We start from the raw sequence: 15,036 nt of genomic DNA on the forward strand, positions 1-15,036 counted from the left end.
GAGGTGTTGAAGGTGGTGATATTATCTAAAGGAATGTGCTAATTAAGAGTAGAGAGCAGGAAGCAGGACAAGCAAGGTACAGATAGCTCTAGTGGGGGTGGGGTAAAATAATACTAAAAGGGCATAAAAGGTATAGATAAGCAATGGGTGGAAATACATTTAAAAATAATGGAAATAGGTGGGAAAAGAAAAATCTATATAAATTATTGGAAAAAGCAAAAAGGAGGGGGAAGAAACGGAAAGTTTCTACTCTTAATTAGCACATTCCTTTAGATAATAACACCACCTTCAACACCTCTTTGTTCTTTTGTCTGTGACATCTTTTGGTTATCTCCTCCTATCACTGGCTGCTTGTCCCAACAAACCCCCCGCCCCCTTCCCCACCCACATCCCCCCCTCCCATTTAAACCAGCTTATATTTCACCCCTTTCCTATTTTTACTTAGTTCTGTTGAAGGGTCATGAGAACTCGAAACGTCAACTGTGCTCTTCTCCACCGATGCTGCCAGACCTGCTGAGTTTTTCCAGGTATTTCTGTTTCTGGTTTTGTATAAGACACTAGTTAGGCCTCATATGGAGTAGTACATCCAGTTCTGGGCACCATAATTGAGGAAGGATATGAAGGCATTGGAGATTCACAAGAATGATTCCAGGGATGAAAAACTGTAGCTATGAGGGTCGATTGGAGAGGTTGAGACTGTTTCTTTTGGAGAAAAGAAGGCTGAGAGGAGACTTGATAGGGTCTGAAGGGTATAGACAGAGTAAATAGTGGGGAACTGTTCCCACTCAAGAGAACATTAAGAGCTAGAGGGCACAAATTCAAAATAATTGGCAAAAGGACTAAATATGATGTGAGGAAAAATTTTTTCAACCAGAGGGTGGTTGGAGTCTGGAACAAACTTCCTGAAAGTGTGGTGGAGGCAGGTTCGATCGATACCTGAAAAGAGAGAATGTGCAAGGTTACGGGGGTAAGGCAGGAGAGTGGGACTAGGTGGAATGCTCTTTCAGAGAGCCAGTGCAGACTTGATGGGCCAAATGGCCTCCTTCTGCACTGTAAAAACACTGTGATACTGTGATACCTTGAGGAAGTCTTCAGAATGGACCATTAACACCATTTCTCTCTCTCCCTATTGTTCTCAGGTTTAGAGCCCTATCTCTGTTATATTTTTGGAATACATCACAGAGATAGAGAATTTGAGTCAAAAGGAATTCTGCCGGCTTATATCAAACTGGGGTCAACAGAGAGAGAAATTCTGAAGGACACTTCAAAATTCCAAAGCAGCATTTCCAGGGAAAAAAAAATCAGGACCATCGTCTAAAGAACTGCTTCAACCACGAACAACAGTGAAGGACTCATAAACAGTGAGCTCTATTTTTTGTCTCTTATCATTGCATCTTAATTTGGCAAAAGGTTAACCTCCTCTACTGTACAACATAATTTTGCATGTTTTTGTGTGTGTTTGTGTGTGTGTGTTTGCGTGTGTGTTTTTACATGTGTACGTGTGTGTTTGCATTTGTGTATGTGTTTGCATATGTGTGCATGTTTGTGTGTGTGTGTGTAAAAGTGATTGTTGTAGCAGCTGGGACGTGTGTTTACTTTATAAAAATATTTTAATATCTTTGCCTGGGTAGATATTTTGCACAATAAAACTAACCCTTTTTGTATTTAAACTCAAGAATGCCTGTTGGAATGAATTCTTTGCAATCAGCACATAAATAGTTAAGTATATATGCTGAATTGGCATTTCATCCTTATAAGTGTCTAAAAATCTGTTACGATCAATCGAGGAGTAAGAAAGAAAGGTCAAGGCACCCATCCTCACCTGATTGTAACATTATAAACCCTAATGCCTTGCCTGCTTCCATCAGTGAAATGCCCAGACAAATTGTTTTTAATGATATGACATTTACAAATATATTCCTAGATTGGTTTACCTTAAGGAGGTAGGTGTTCTGCCCCATTGGAATAATGTTCAGTCCACAGTTAATCCTCACACCAGCTCTGTTTAAGCCACTTTCTGGAAGTCCAGTCAGAATAACACCCTCATACGTGTAAACATTCATCATACCTTCGCTGAAACTGGGTTCTACAGGCAAGTTAAAATAACAGTAAGATACTGACATGCAAAACCTCCTAAGTGAAGCTGGTATTCAAGGTGATGTTCTGTTTAACCTAGAAAAGTGACACTTACCATTCTTTAACTTTTGGCCACCTAGAAGAATAAATGAAAAAGAGTGAGCATAATTTAATATTGAATATCAAATGTTAAAATGAGGATAAAAATACATTTGCTATGTGTACCACAAACATTTTCTTTGAACTCACCCACAAGGGATACAATCAACGTGAAAATGATAGCCCTCATATTGACAATCAAATGAGACTGGCTGAAGTCTGGCTAGTGATATATAGTAGTTAATTCAATACCACATGACTATGTTCTTTTGTGGAATAATTGGACTTCTATGGATCCCAAAGTCAAATTCTTTTTAGAACAATATTATGTGGTATAAAAGACCATTGACCTGACATAGATTAAGTATAAATGCACAGGTTATAATGACCTGTTTGTAGTCTCTGTTGGGACAACAAATATGTGACGCATGTTTTATTTAATCAGGTTTCATTGTTGATCAAGCACTTGGACAAGTATCAGCTGACTAAAGAAAACCAGTATGGATTTGTGAAGGGCAGGTCACATCTGACTAACTTAGTTAATATTTTTTTTTGAGTAGGTCATTAGCATGGTGCAGAGCGTTTATGAATAGTAGTTAAGTAGGCATCTACTGAGGTTCCACGCAAGACATTATTAGGAAAAGTGAAAACTCATGGAATTAGAAGTAACCTTGTGATGTGGACTGGTAATTGGTCGGTAACTAGGAGTCAGAGGTTAGGGATAAAGGAAAGCTTCTCTGATTGGTAGGAAGTGAATCTGCAAAGGTCGGATTAGGAATGGAAGGTCACCAGGAGGTCATGATGGAAAGTCGTGCATCAGTCAGAGGAGTTTCCAACATGAAACAAAGTCAATGTATTTTAAATGGGGTAAGACCAGATTAGCACTGGCAGTAACATTAAAGCAGAAAAATGCTGCAAGTACCCAGCAGGTCAAACAGCATCTTTGGAGGGACATAGAATTAATCGGCTTGATTTTCATGTTAGAGGCGGGTAGTGGGAGTTGGGAAATTTCCCTTTATGCCCCATCTTATCAGTGACTGATTCTGCACAACATGAATTGTCCAAATGGTTGGGCGAATTGTTACAACCAGTTCTGACCAAGTTTTCCACATATGCGGGGAAGGACTCCTTCACATTCGCAAAGGCCATACAGGGCTTGCATATCGATAGCAGTGCTTTGTACATGTGCTCACTTGACATTGCTAGCCTATTCACCAATGTTCCATTTAAGGAAGCTAAAGATATTTGCGCTGGAGCACTATATTATGGCGATCTAGATCCGCCACCATTGCGAGAATCAGTGTTCATCAAACTTATGAACTCGGCAACTCGCGCAGTTGAGTTCAGTTTTAATCACACCATGTATGCCCAAATAGACGGGATCCAAATAAATGGTTACCACGGGATCCCCTCTAGGACCAACTCTTGCAAACATCTTTGTTGGGTTCCATGAGAACCGTGTCTTTGATGGAATGACTCCTAACCTCCTAACACCCCCCTACATTTCCGATATGTGGACGATACGTTTGCTATATTTAAATCTGCAGCTGCATGTAATAATTTCCTTACATGTCTTAATGGGCTGCATCCTGCGCTCAAACTCACCTTTGAAATGGAGCAGTCAAATGGGCTCCCTTTCCTTGACGTACTAGTTGAGAAATCTGCCAGGGGGGCCTCTGCTACGGTCTACCACAAGCCCACCTTCACTGGTCAATACACACATTGGAATTCTTACAGTTCCACACGCTATAAGATTGGTCTTATCAGCAACCTTGTACATAGGGCCTGAGACATTTGCTCACCATGCAAGCTTGATGCTGCAATAGGGTGCATTAAGGGCATCCTGCAGGATAATGGCTACCCTGGTCAGATCATTTTGCGCTGTTGTTATGACATGTAGATGATGTGTGCCAGGCGGACCAAATCCACAAGGGAAACCTGGTCACGCTATCACAACGGTTTTGCAATTTGTATTTATTACAAGATGCGTGCACTGAATTCAGAAGTAATAAGTCCACCAAGATTTGAAAAATTTAGAGATTTTAAAAATTAAATTAAAGTATTTATTAACAAAATATAAAAGATTTCAAACACATACATAAAACTACAAAACTTACTATTATAATTACTCCTAAAATTCTTAATTAACCTGACTCCCAGTTACACTCTCTTTAAGTCAATGGTCCAAAATAGATCTTAGATTTAAAAAAGAACCAGCAAGCTAAAACAATACACACTTGACAGTGGAATTCCAATGGCTTTTCCCCAGCTTCAGTTTTGATATATAGCGGACTTATGCACAAATGCTGGAGGCTTCATTAAGGCTTTTTCACACACTCCTATTAGATCTTTCATTCTCCTTTATATATGTTGCTCTCTTTATAATATGTAAATTCTATTGTTCCATGTGTCTTTGAAACTGTATCTTCCTCATAATGTAAAATCTTTCATGTTGCCAATATTGCCACTAACCTTTGGGGAAAATAAACACGCTCCTTAGCCTTGCTTATCTGGCTAGTCATAAACAGACTAAGATCCCTTTGAAATCCAAATCTCTTCATTTATCTAAAAATGCAAATTCCCTTCACACCTTCCACCCAGCTAGAGTGTTGCGTGCAGAGCTAGAGTATTGCATGCAGATCTGGAATCCGCATTATAGGAAGGATGTGATTGCACTAGAAAGAGTGCAGAGGAGATTCGCCAGGATGTTGCCTGGGCTGGAAAGTTTTAGTTATGAGGAGAGATTGGATAGACTGGGGTTATTTTCCTTGGAGAAGAAGAGATTGAGGGGGGACATGTTTGAGGTGTATAAAATTATGAGGGGCATAGGGTAGATAGGAAGGAATTTTTCCCCTTGGTGGAGGGATCAATAACCAGGGGGCATACATTTAAGATAAGGGACAGGAGGTTTAGAGGGGATATGAGGAAGAATTTTTCACCCAGAGGGTGGTGGGAATCTGGAACCCACTGCCTGAAAGGGTGGTAGAGGCAAAAACCCTCCTAACATTTAAGAAGTATTTGGATGTGCACTTGCGATGCCATGGCATACAAGGTTATGGGCCTAGTGCTGGAAAATGGGATTAGAATAGTTAGGCACTTGTTTGACCGGCGCAGACTTGATGAGCCGAAGGGCCTTTTTCTGTGCTGTAGACCTCTATGACCTATAACTTACATGCAAAGCCAGCATCTACGTTTACTCATTAGCATGTCAAGCACCTAGCTCCTTTTGATGATTTCAAACTTGCAATCTACTTGACTCCAAATGTAATTAAATCACAGAGACCCAACTATACTGACCCTCATAAACTTACTTCACAATAAACCAGAAAAATATTATGAAAATGATTGTGTTTTCATCACCTGTACATCGCTCAAACTCATGAACGGGCTTAAGGCTTTGATCCTGAAAAGTGCCCAGCCTACCTCAAATTACCCTGGAAGGGCAAGGAGTCTCAAACATTTGAGCAACAGGTGAAGCTAGCTGTTTCACTCTGCTACTATGCTGTAGCAACACGAGCGGTATTCACCACTAACAGGAAGCTGCCATCAAGCCAAAAAGATGTTCTGCCTAGCACACAAATGAGTGATGTGGTATATGAATTTCAGTACCAGTGATGCCAGGTATGTAGGCCATACATCCCAAAGATTGGCGGATCATTGCAAACAGCCTGTCCCAGCCGAAGTTTGGAATGGGAGAGTATGGACTGTATCCAACCAGTCCATGTTTGCAAAACTCAAAACACAGTGTCCAACATTCGATGTGATTCCACGATTGGACAACATTTGCTAAATAATCCTCAGTGTTCTAAGGATTACGCTGACAACCAATTTAAGATTGTCAGTCGGGCTCAGTGTGGCGCATTTGCGTGCACTGGAAGCTACATATATTAATACACAGGGCCCTGTTCTTTGCAGACAGAAAGAACATGTACACACATTGTACCTGTTTCAGCTAAACAAAATAAGTGACAGCCATTCACTAACTCATTCCTCAGAGAAATGCCTTAACCAATCAGGATCAAGCTGGCTGGTTTAAATTTCAAACAATGCTTGGCAGTTACTGTCAGTCACCATCAGTGGTGCATTCTCCATGGCAACACCACTTGCCAACCAGTCAGCACGCTCTTCACATAAAGTATAAATAGTTGTTTTCCCCTTATATCAGTATTCTTACAAAGTGCCCTGATAAGCTTAGACATGTCTCTTTTTTCAGCAATATGGAGTTATATCCTTTCTTAAGGAGATCAAAACTGTACACAGTAGTCCAGATGTAGTCTCTTTACACTTGTAGCAATACTTTCCTACTTTTATACTCAATTCCCCTTGCAATAAACACCAACATTCCATTTGCTCTCCTAATCACTTTGCTGTACCTGCAGACTAACTTTTTGTGATTCATGTACGAGGACACCCAGGTCCCTCTGTACCACTGAGTTCTGTAATCTCTCTCCGTGTAAATAATTTGCTGCTTTTCTATTCTTCCTGCCAAAGTAAACAAGTTCATATTTTCTCACAATATATTCTATCTGCCAAATTTTTGCCCATTCACTTAACCTATCTAAATCTTTTGTAACTCATAATGTCCTCTTGACAATTTAGTTTCCTAACTTTATTGGTGTCATCATCAAACTTACCTACCATACTTTTGGTCCCTTCATCCAAGCCATTGATATAGATTGTAAATAGCTGAGGTCCCAGCACTGATCCCTGTGGCACTCCATAAGGTACAGCTTGCCAAGTGGCCCATTTATCCCTACTCTCTGTTTCCTGTTAGCTAACCAATCCTCTATCCATGCCAATATGTTACCGCCTATACCACGAGCTCTTATTTTGTGTACAGGTTTCCCTTTTACCCATGTTGCTTGTTATTTCCTCAAATATCTCTAATAAATTAGTCAAACGCAATTTCCGTTTCACAAAACCATGTTGACTTTGCCTGATTGTATTGTGATTTTCTAAATATCCTGCTGCCATGCCCATTACAGGCATGAAGACATTACAAACTTTAAAGCTACATTTTTAAAAGTGGACACCAAAAGGTGTTCAAGGTGGCTGTAGCGTATTGTGTAGCTTGGTAGTACTCAGCTCAAGACAACTCAAACTCAAGCAAATACCTAATTAAAATATGGATAATCGCCACCACTGGTGAATTTCACACATCCCCTTGTTAAGGATGCACGGTCAACAGAGGAGACTATAACATACCAGCCGATTCGACTTTCTGCTTCCCAGTGGACAAGGGAGACATTGAAATTCAATGGGTTTTTAGATGAATATGAAATGGATTTCATTGACCTTTCATTGCATTGTGATGGCTTCTCGTCACAAAGACCTTGGCTGTCTGAAACTCTCAAGTATGAAAAGCCATAACACAGGATGTTTACCGGCCTAACATACCACCTTATTTGGAAAAGGACTTTGGTCTTGTAACAGGCCACATGCATAAGGCAGCCACGCTTGCTACCTATTTAAAATAAAACAGCAGCAGCTGTTCTAAGATAGATACCATCGAAACACCATCTAAGCCATTGAACCAGCTGCAAGATAACTATGTGGTCAAAGTAATATACAGCTATACCTTGAAAGTGGGGAAGGGGCTCTGCCCCCAACCTGTTCCCACTTCAAGTTCAGCTGAAAGCTGGTCTCCTGGCTATTCAACAAGCAGTTTATTGAGAATCCTCTGCTTTTACCAGACCTCAACTCAAGCTAAAGCATCAACTCATCCAAGAAACTACAGGCCTGCAATGAAAGAAACCGAAATAATTACAGATTGTGATCGTATTGTTTTTTCCTTCATCTGTATCTAATACTTGTGTGAATGATAGTATGTGTGAGATGTTGCATTTTAAACATTTGGGGCAAGTATGTGATAATAAATAATCTTCTTTATTTTTAAATTCACAAAAAGTTTGATGCTGGATCATTCAAATTGGGACAAATCACCCTGATACATTAACCTCACACATAAAAATGCTTTGATCTGCTTTGAGTCAAAATCCCGGATCTCCCTCCCTAACGGCACTGTGGGTGTACCTACACCACATGGACTGCAGCGGCTCAAGAAGGCAGCTCACCACCACCTTCTCAAGGGGCAATTAGGGGTGGATAATAAATGCTGGACTAGCCAGCGATAGCCAAATCCCATGAAAAAATAAAGACAACTTTGATCACAGACAATAATAAAACACACACATTCTGTGCATGACACTGATTATATCCTTAATAATAGATTGCAGCATTTTCCCTGTGACAGATCTTAGGCTAATTGGCATATAGTTTGCTGCTTCCTGTCTCCCTTCTTTCTTGAATAGAGGTATCATATTTGTGATTTTCCAATCTGCTGGGATGTTTCCAGAATCTAGTCTATTTTTGGAAGATTATAACCAATGTAGCTATTATATCTGCAATCATTCTTTTTAAGACCCTAAGGTGCAGGCCATCTGGTCAGGAGGAATTGACCTCCTTTATTCCAGATGGTTTCCCAGTAACTTTTCTCTAGTGATTGTGATTGTTTTAAGTTCCTCCCTTCCTTTCACCTCTTGACTTTCAAGAACTCATGGGATGATTTTTGTGTCTTTTACAGACTGACACATAATATCTGTTCAACCCTTCCACCATTTCCTTGTTTCCCATTATTAATTCCCTATTCTCACTCTCTAAGGGACTAACACTCACTTTGATTACTCTATTCATTTTTAAATACTTGAAGGACGGAATCATCCCAGAGTTGCACAAAGTTCAGTAGTGAGCGGGAAAAAGCACACTTTACTCGCGGCTTTGCACACCATATCATCCCATTCCCGGTGTGTCCTGCCTCAATAATAATGCATTCCCGGGAAACACGCTGGATCGCTGGCAGGGAGGCTTCTGTTTCACCCGCCTCGCTGTCACCCCAGGCCTTCAGTAGTCCAGGTGCTATATTTAAGTGGTGCACCTGCACAGAGCTAACTCTCTCCAAGAGATCGGAAGCTGCTGCAAAGTCATGCCTGCCAAAGGGAGGAAACATGCTGCCCCCAAATTTAGCGACGCCTCCCTTGGGCGCCTACTGGACCCAGTGGAGGCCTGGCGTGAAGTCCTCTACCTCCGCTCTGGGTGATGACCAGCCAGCAAGGTCACCAACCCAGCAGGGAGGTGGTGGCGCAGTGGTCAGTGCCAACGCCCTGCAAAAGAGGACAGCCACCCAGTGCTGACAGAGGATGAATGATCTCCTCCGTTCCGCCAGGGTAAGTCACCCTTCTCATCTCCCTCAACTCGCACACTCACAAACCCATCACACATCCACAGGGATCTCACTCACTGCCAGCTCAAGGGATATCACCATTCACTCTCTCACACACACCTTCATCTGCCCTGCAGATTGTGTCCTCATCCCATCCATGGCACCACTCACCACCCACACACACACATGCCAGGCATCCTTATGACCTGGCCTGGCAGGCATTCTGCTTCCACCCTCTCCATCTGTATTCATGCAGGATAAGCTGGTACACAACAAAAGGGAGAGGTCACAGGCTGGTGGAGGAATGCCTGACATCAAGGTCCTCACAGACTTTGAAAACAGAGCCATCCAGCTGGCCGGTGATGATCTGGACCATTCCTGTGCTGATGGTGAGGTCGGCGGTGCTCAACCAAGAGAGGAGCCAGCAGTGCAACATCCATCAGACATCCATGCTGTGAGTCAGTTCCCCTGTTCCACAGTCCCCTGCCATACACTAATTATCTCTCCTTCTTTCACAGGCATATCTGGGAAGCAGCCAAGGGTGTCCACAAACCAGGTCCTCAAGTCAAGCCCCAAAGACACCCCAGAAGAAGAATCTGATGACACCCTCATTGAAGACCTATCACAGCGCTCACCCACACCCTCCACCAGCGCAGACACACACACCTCGGTGGGACCTAGATCTAGAGCAGGCTCAGGTTCACAATCTGGTGGTCACTGCATGGACACATGTCCACATCAGGAAGAGGCAGGTTCAGCCGTGCTCCCCGGCACTCGGAGGACTGCTGATAAAGAGGTACCTGTGAGGTCCAAGTCAGATGGCAAGCCTCTGAATTCGGCCTCCCAATTCATCGTGGAGAGTCAGCAGAAGGCGGGGGAACATCACACAGAGCTGTTGGAAGCCCTCAACAGAGTGGCACACGGGTCAGAGGAGTGTGTCCGCCTGCTCTCTGGTGAAGTGGTGCCCACATGTGTGCAAACTGAAGTTTCCATGGGAAGGATGGCAGATGCCATGGAGACCCTGGTCCGGCAGAACATGGAAATGCCTGTAGACCTGCGCTGTATCGCGGTAGCCAAGGGTGATTTCCTGCAGTTGCAATACAAAGGTATATGCAAGCAGCGGGGATGTCTAGTTGACGTTCTTCTGCTGTGATCTTCAAAACACACCCTAGCACACCAGAACTAGAGCACACAGATCAGGTTTGCAGCTGGCTTTTTAACCCATTTTCTTGTGTATCCCTGGAAGGGAAAAACAAGTATATTTCACCCAGAATCTGCTTTCTTTCAACTCAGATCATTTCCACATTGTGAGATATAACTCAACAGGAGATAGTAAGCAGTCTCCATTGTCTCCACAACCACAGGAGATTAAAGTTCAGTCTTTTACATTGCATCTCTCCCTTTCAAGTGTCTCTGACTGAAGTAGGCCTTAGCACTTTTTAGGTGCAACATTCCATGTTCTCTCTGGACTAGTGGGTCAAGCATAATTTACATAGGAATTTTCCAGAAAGTGATTACTTTACATTCCCAGCCAGCTTTTGCTTGTAGGCCTTTTTAAAAAGCACATGCCTTACTTAAAAATTTCAATATGTCTGTAAGTAATTCAGGGCTGTGATCCACTGACATGACACCAGCAATGCCTAAAACCCATGAATGACTAAAAAAAACAGTGTGGTACTATTGGAGGACCTATAAACTACACCCAAACCTCCAAGAGATAATTTACCTCTGCTATGCCTTATCTCCACCCAAACTGATTCCACATCTCGATCTTCTGAACTAAGCTCACCTCTCACTATTGTACTAATGTCCTCCTTAATTAGCAGAGCTACCCCACTGTAGGATGATGTAAATATGATGGTGATAAAGACTTGGGGAGGGATATAAAGTAAAGGTTAACATCAAAAGCACACATTATGCTGAAGTAATAATGATGTCAGATCACATGACAGAGAAGTCAGAGGGATCTGGAAAGAGGAGAAGCTCCAGCCTCATGTAGAACTCCAAATGTATAAATACTTGCTGTAAATAAAGATTAATGGCTTTGAGAAACTACAGACTCGAGAAGCATACCTTGGGAGAATAGACAATCTCCAAAACCCCCATGTAGACCCCAACCACACAATGAAACATTCGCCACCTTTTCCTAGCTTCTTATACTTCCAACATGTCAAATACCTTTGAACATTCAGGTCCGAGCCTTGAAACCACATCTCTGAGAGGCTATCAGGTCATATTTTTATTTGTTCTATCAATTTGTTATGAATGTTGTATGCATTCAGATAAACAAACCTTAACTCTGTTTCCTTTAACCATTCTTACAAACTCTGGCCTTATCTGCTCTGGCTCCTCCTGCCACACTCTGATTGACACAACACATATCACTACATTTCTCTATGGCCTTGTCCTTTCACTTGAATTTACCGTCTTCCCCCTCAAGTGGTCCCTCACTCCTCCCCCCAGCTATTTAGTTTAAAGTCTTATCTCCCTCCCTAGTATATAGGACACTGGCCCCAGTACGGCTCAGGTGAGGACTGTCCCAATGGTGCAGCTCCTGCTTCCCCCGGAGCTGGTGCCAGTGCCCCATGAATCAAAATCCATTTGCTGTGTATCACTCAAGTGTCCACCAGCTGTCACAATGCTGCAGCTGAAACATATCACCTACCATGGCACCTTGTGTTTTATTTAACTAATTAAGTTCCAAAATATCACTCAATGATCATCTGTTAAATCAGGTGGTTTAACTAGTTAAGCTTTAAATTCAGTGAAATACTTAAATCTCCCCAGCACCAATTTAAATTATTGCCCCTGTGGTGTAGAGTAAGAGAAAAAAAAAACTTAAAACTCACCAACAATTTTCTTATCTGCTCACCTAATGAATGTTTCTGGGCTTCAACTTCTACATCCCGCTGCTGGTCTCCAGCTCCCTCTCTTGGCCCACGTATTTTTGTAAAAGCTCAGAACAACACCTCTTCCCTCGCTGTACCAAATCCCCTCACTCACCAAATTCCCAAGTTCACACTCTACTGCGAGCGGTACTCAGCTATACGCTGATATCTTTGCGTTTGCTTACTTTGTGCGCTTAGCAAGACCGCCTGTATTTTTACTAGCTGGAATTCTACAGACCTGAGTCAGCACTGCTGGCTATAGAGAAACCAGTTCAAACTAGCTACCTAATTAACTAACTGTAGCTGAATCTTCAGTAGGGAGCTTGTTTTTCCATGACTAAGACTGAAAGAAACTTAACTATAATAGTAAATTGTAGTTAAACGCTAATATTATGACACAGCTAATGGTAAAGGCTGAGTTGTTCAAATCCCAGAGGGAAACTTGAAACAACTGTCATAGCCCATTTTTGCAATTTGTATGTTTCGAGATGTAGGCTTTGAATTCAGTAGTAATAAGACTACTGAGTCTCAATAGGTTTTTTATAAAACTAAATTAAACATTTATTAATACAAGAAAGGTTGTAAACACATACATACAACTACAAAATTACTACTATAATAACCACAATAATCCCCTAATTAATCTGATTCTCAGTTAGACCCCCGGTAAGGCAACAGTAAATCGCATAGATTTAAACAGACACCTGGCAAAGCACACCCTGGACAGTCACATTCAAAATGAGTTTCTTTCAGCTCTGGGTCCTTGCAGACAGCAGCTTGAGGCTTCTCACACTTGATGGATCTTAAAATGCCTCAACCTTACCCACAATCTCCTTTTTCCTTTATACATATCTCTCTTTGAATGTAAATTTTCCATTGTATCGCTAGGCTTTTAATTTTACCTCTTCTAACAATAACATCCTTTCATTCCACCAAATGTAGTAGTAAGCTGAAAAAAATAAACACATTGCTTGGCATTTCCTAGCTGGGTGGGAGATTTCACCCATTCTTTTGAACGGTTTATTTAAAAATGTAAATTTCCTCCTTGGCACCTATGTTACTAAACTTCCCCACGTTTATCTAATTACCATTTCAAACCTACTTCTTTCTATACATCAAAGCCTCTAGACCAGCTGGCTTTCATCCAATTAAGACACACACAGATAGGCACAGAAACCACTAAACTCTTAAAAAAATATTTTCAATAACATAATAGACATGAAAATCTTCATGACAGGTAAGTGCAAACTAGACTAGGTTTTAGAATGAGATTAAGCCTTAAAATTTCCTCACTCACCAAATTCCCAAGCTCACTCTATTTCAAGCTGCTATCCTCATGCCTGCTTACTTTTGAAGCAACACCTCAATTTTAAAATCTCATCCTTGTTTTCAAATCCCTCCAAGGCTTTGCCCCTCCCTATCTCTGTAATCTCCACAAGCCCCATAAACCTCCGAGATACCTGCACTCATCTAATTCTGGCCTCTTGACCAATCCTGATTTTTACTTCTCTATCATTGGTGGTTGTGCCTACCAAGGATCCAAGGTCTGGAATTCCCTGGCTAAACCTCTTCCCCACTCTATCCAGCTTTTCTCCTTTAAAGCTCTTCCTTAAAACCCCCCTCTTTGAACAAGCATTTGGCCATCTACCCAACAATGTGGAAAATTGCCCAGGTTTTTCCTGATCATAAAAAGCAGAATAAATGCAACCCAGCCAATTACTGCCCCATCAGTCTACTCTCAATCATCAGTAAAGCGATGGAATGTGCAGTCAACAGTGCTACCAAGCAACACATACTCAACAATAGCCTGCTCACTGATGCCCAGTTTGGGTTCTGCCAGGGCCACTCAGCTCCTGACCTCATTACAGTCTTGGTACAAACATGGACAAAAGAACTGAACTCAGGAGGTGAGGTGAGAGTGACTGCCCCTTGACATCAAGGCAGCATTTGACCGAGTATGGCATCAAGAAGCCCTAGCAAAACTGGAGTCAATAGGAATCAGGGGGAAGAATATACCCTGGTTGGAGTCATACCCAGCACAAAGAAAGATGGTTGTAGTTGTTGGAGGTCAATCATCTCAGCTCCAAGACATCACTGCAGGAGTTCCTCAAGGTAGTGTCCCAGGCCCAACCATCTTCAGCTGCTTTATCAATGACCTTCCTTTCATCATAAGGTCAGAAATAGGGATGTCCACAGATGATTTCACAATGTTCAGCACCATTTGTGACTCCTCAGATACTGAAGCAGTCCATGTCCAAATGCAGCAAGACCTGGACAATATCCAGGCTTGGGCTGACAAGTGGCAAGTAACATTCACGCCACACAAGTGTCAGGCAATGACCATCTCCAACAAGAGAGAATCCAACCATCGCCCCTTGAACTGGAAAATCAGATTAAGGGATAGGACAGTACAGATGTAGTGGCAGACATTTAAGGAGATATTTCATAACACTCAGCAAAGGTAGATTCCAGTGAGAAAGAAAGACTCTAGGGGAAGGGTGTACGATCCATGGCTAACTAAGGAAGTTAAAGATAGCATCAAATTGAAAGAAAAGGCATACAACTCTGCAAAGATCAGTGGCAGCTCAGAAGATTGGACAGAATATTTAAAAAAGCAAAGGATGACCAAAAAAAAACACGAGGGACAAAATAAAGTATGAGAGAAAGCTAGCCAGAAATAGAAAGAAAAACAGCTAGCAAGAATTTCTAAAGGCATTTAAAATGAAAAATAAATTAATTGAGGGTTGTTTCTCT

The 15,036-nt window shown here is 41.9% G+C and overlaps 1 protein-coding gene across 1 annotated transcript in view; it reads right to left on the reverse strand.

Moving 5' to 3' along the window:
* Positions 1 to 15,036, reverse strand: part of LOC144692815 (vitellogenin-like) — a 126,429-nt gene that overhangs the window by 99,799 nt on the left and 11,594 nt on the right. The window contains exons 2-3 of the mRNA XM_078561891.1: positions 2,192 to 2,212; positions 1,935 to 2,086 (exon numbers count right to left, since the gene is read on the reverse strand). Coding sequence (XP_078418017.1) covers positions 1,935 to 2,086; positions 2,192 to 2,212 — 173 coding nt within the window. The remainder of the gene's footprint in view (positions 1 to 1,934; positions 2,087 to 2,191; positions 2,213 to 15,036) is intronic.

Source organism: Cetorhinus maximus, chromosome 17 (assembly GCF_964194155.1).
Source record: "Cetorhinus maximus chromosome 17, sCetMax3.hap1.1, whole genome shotgun sequence".
Lineage (NCBI taxonomy): Eukaryota > Metazoa > Chordata > Chondrichthyes > Lamniformes > Cetorhinidae > Cetorhinus > Cetorhinus maximus.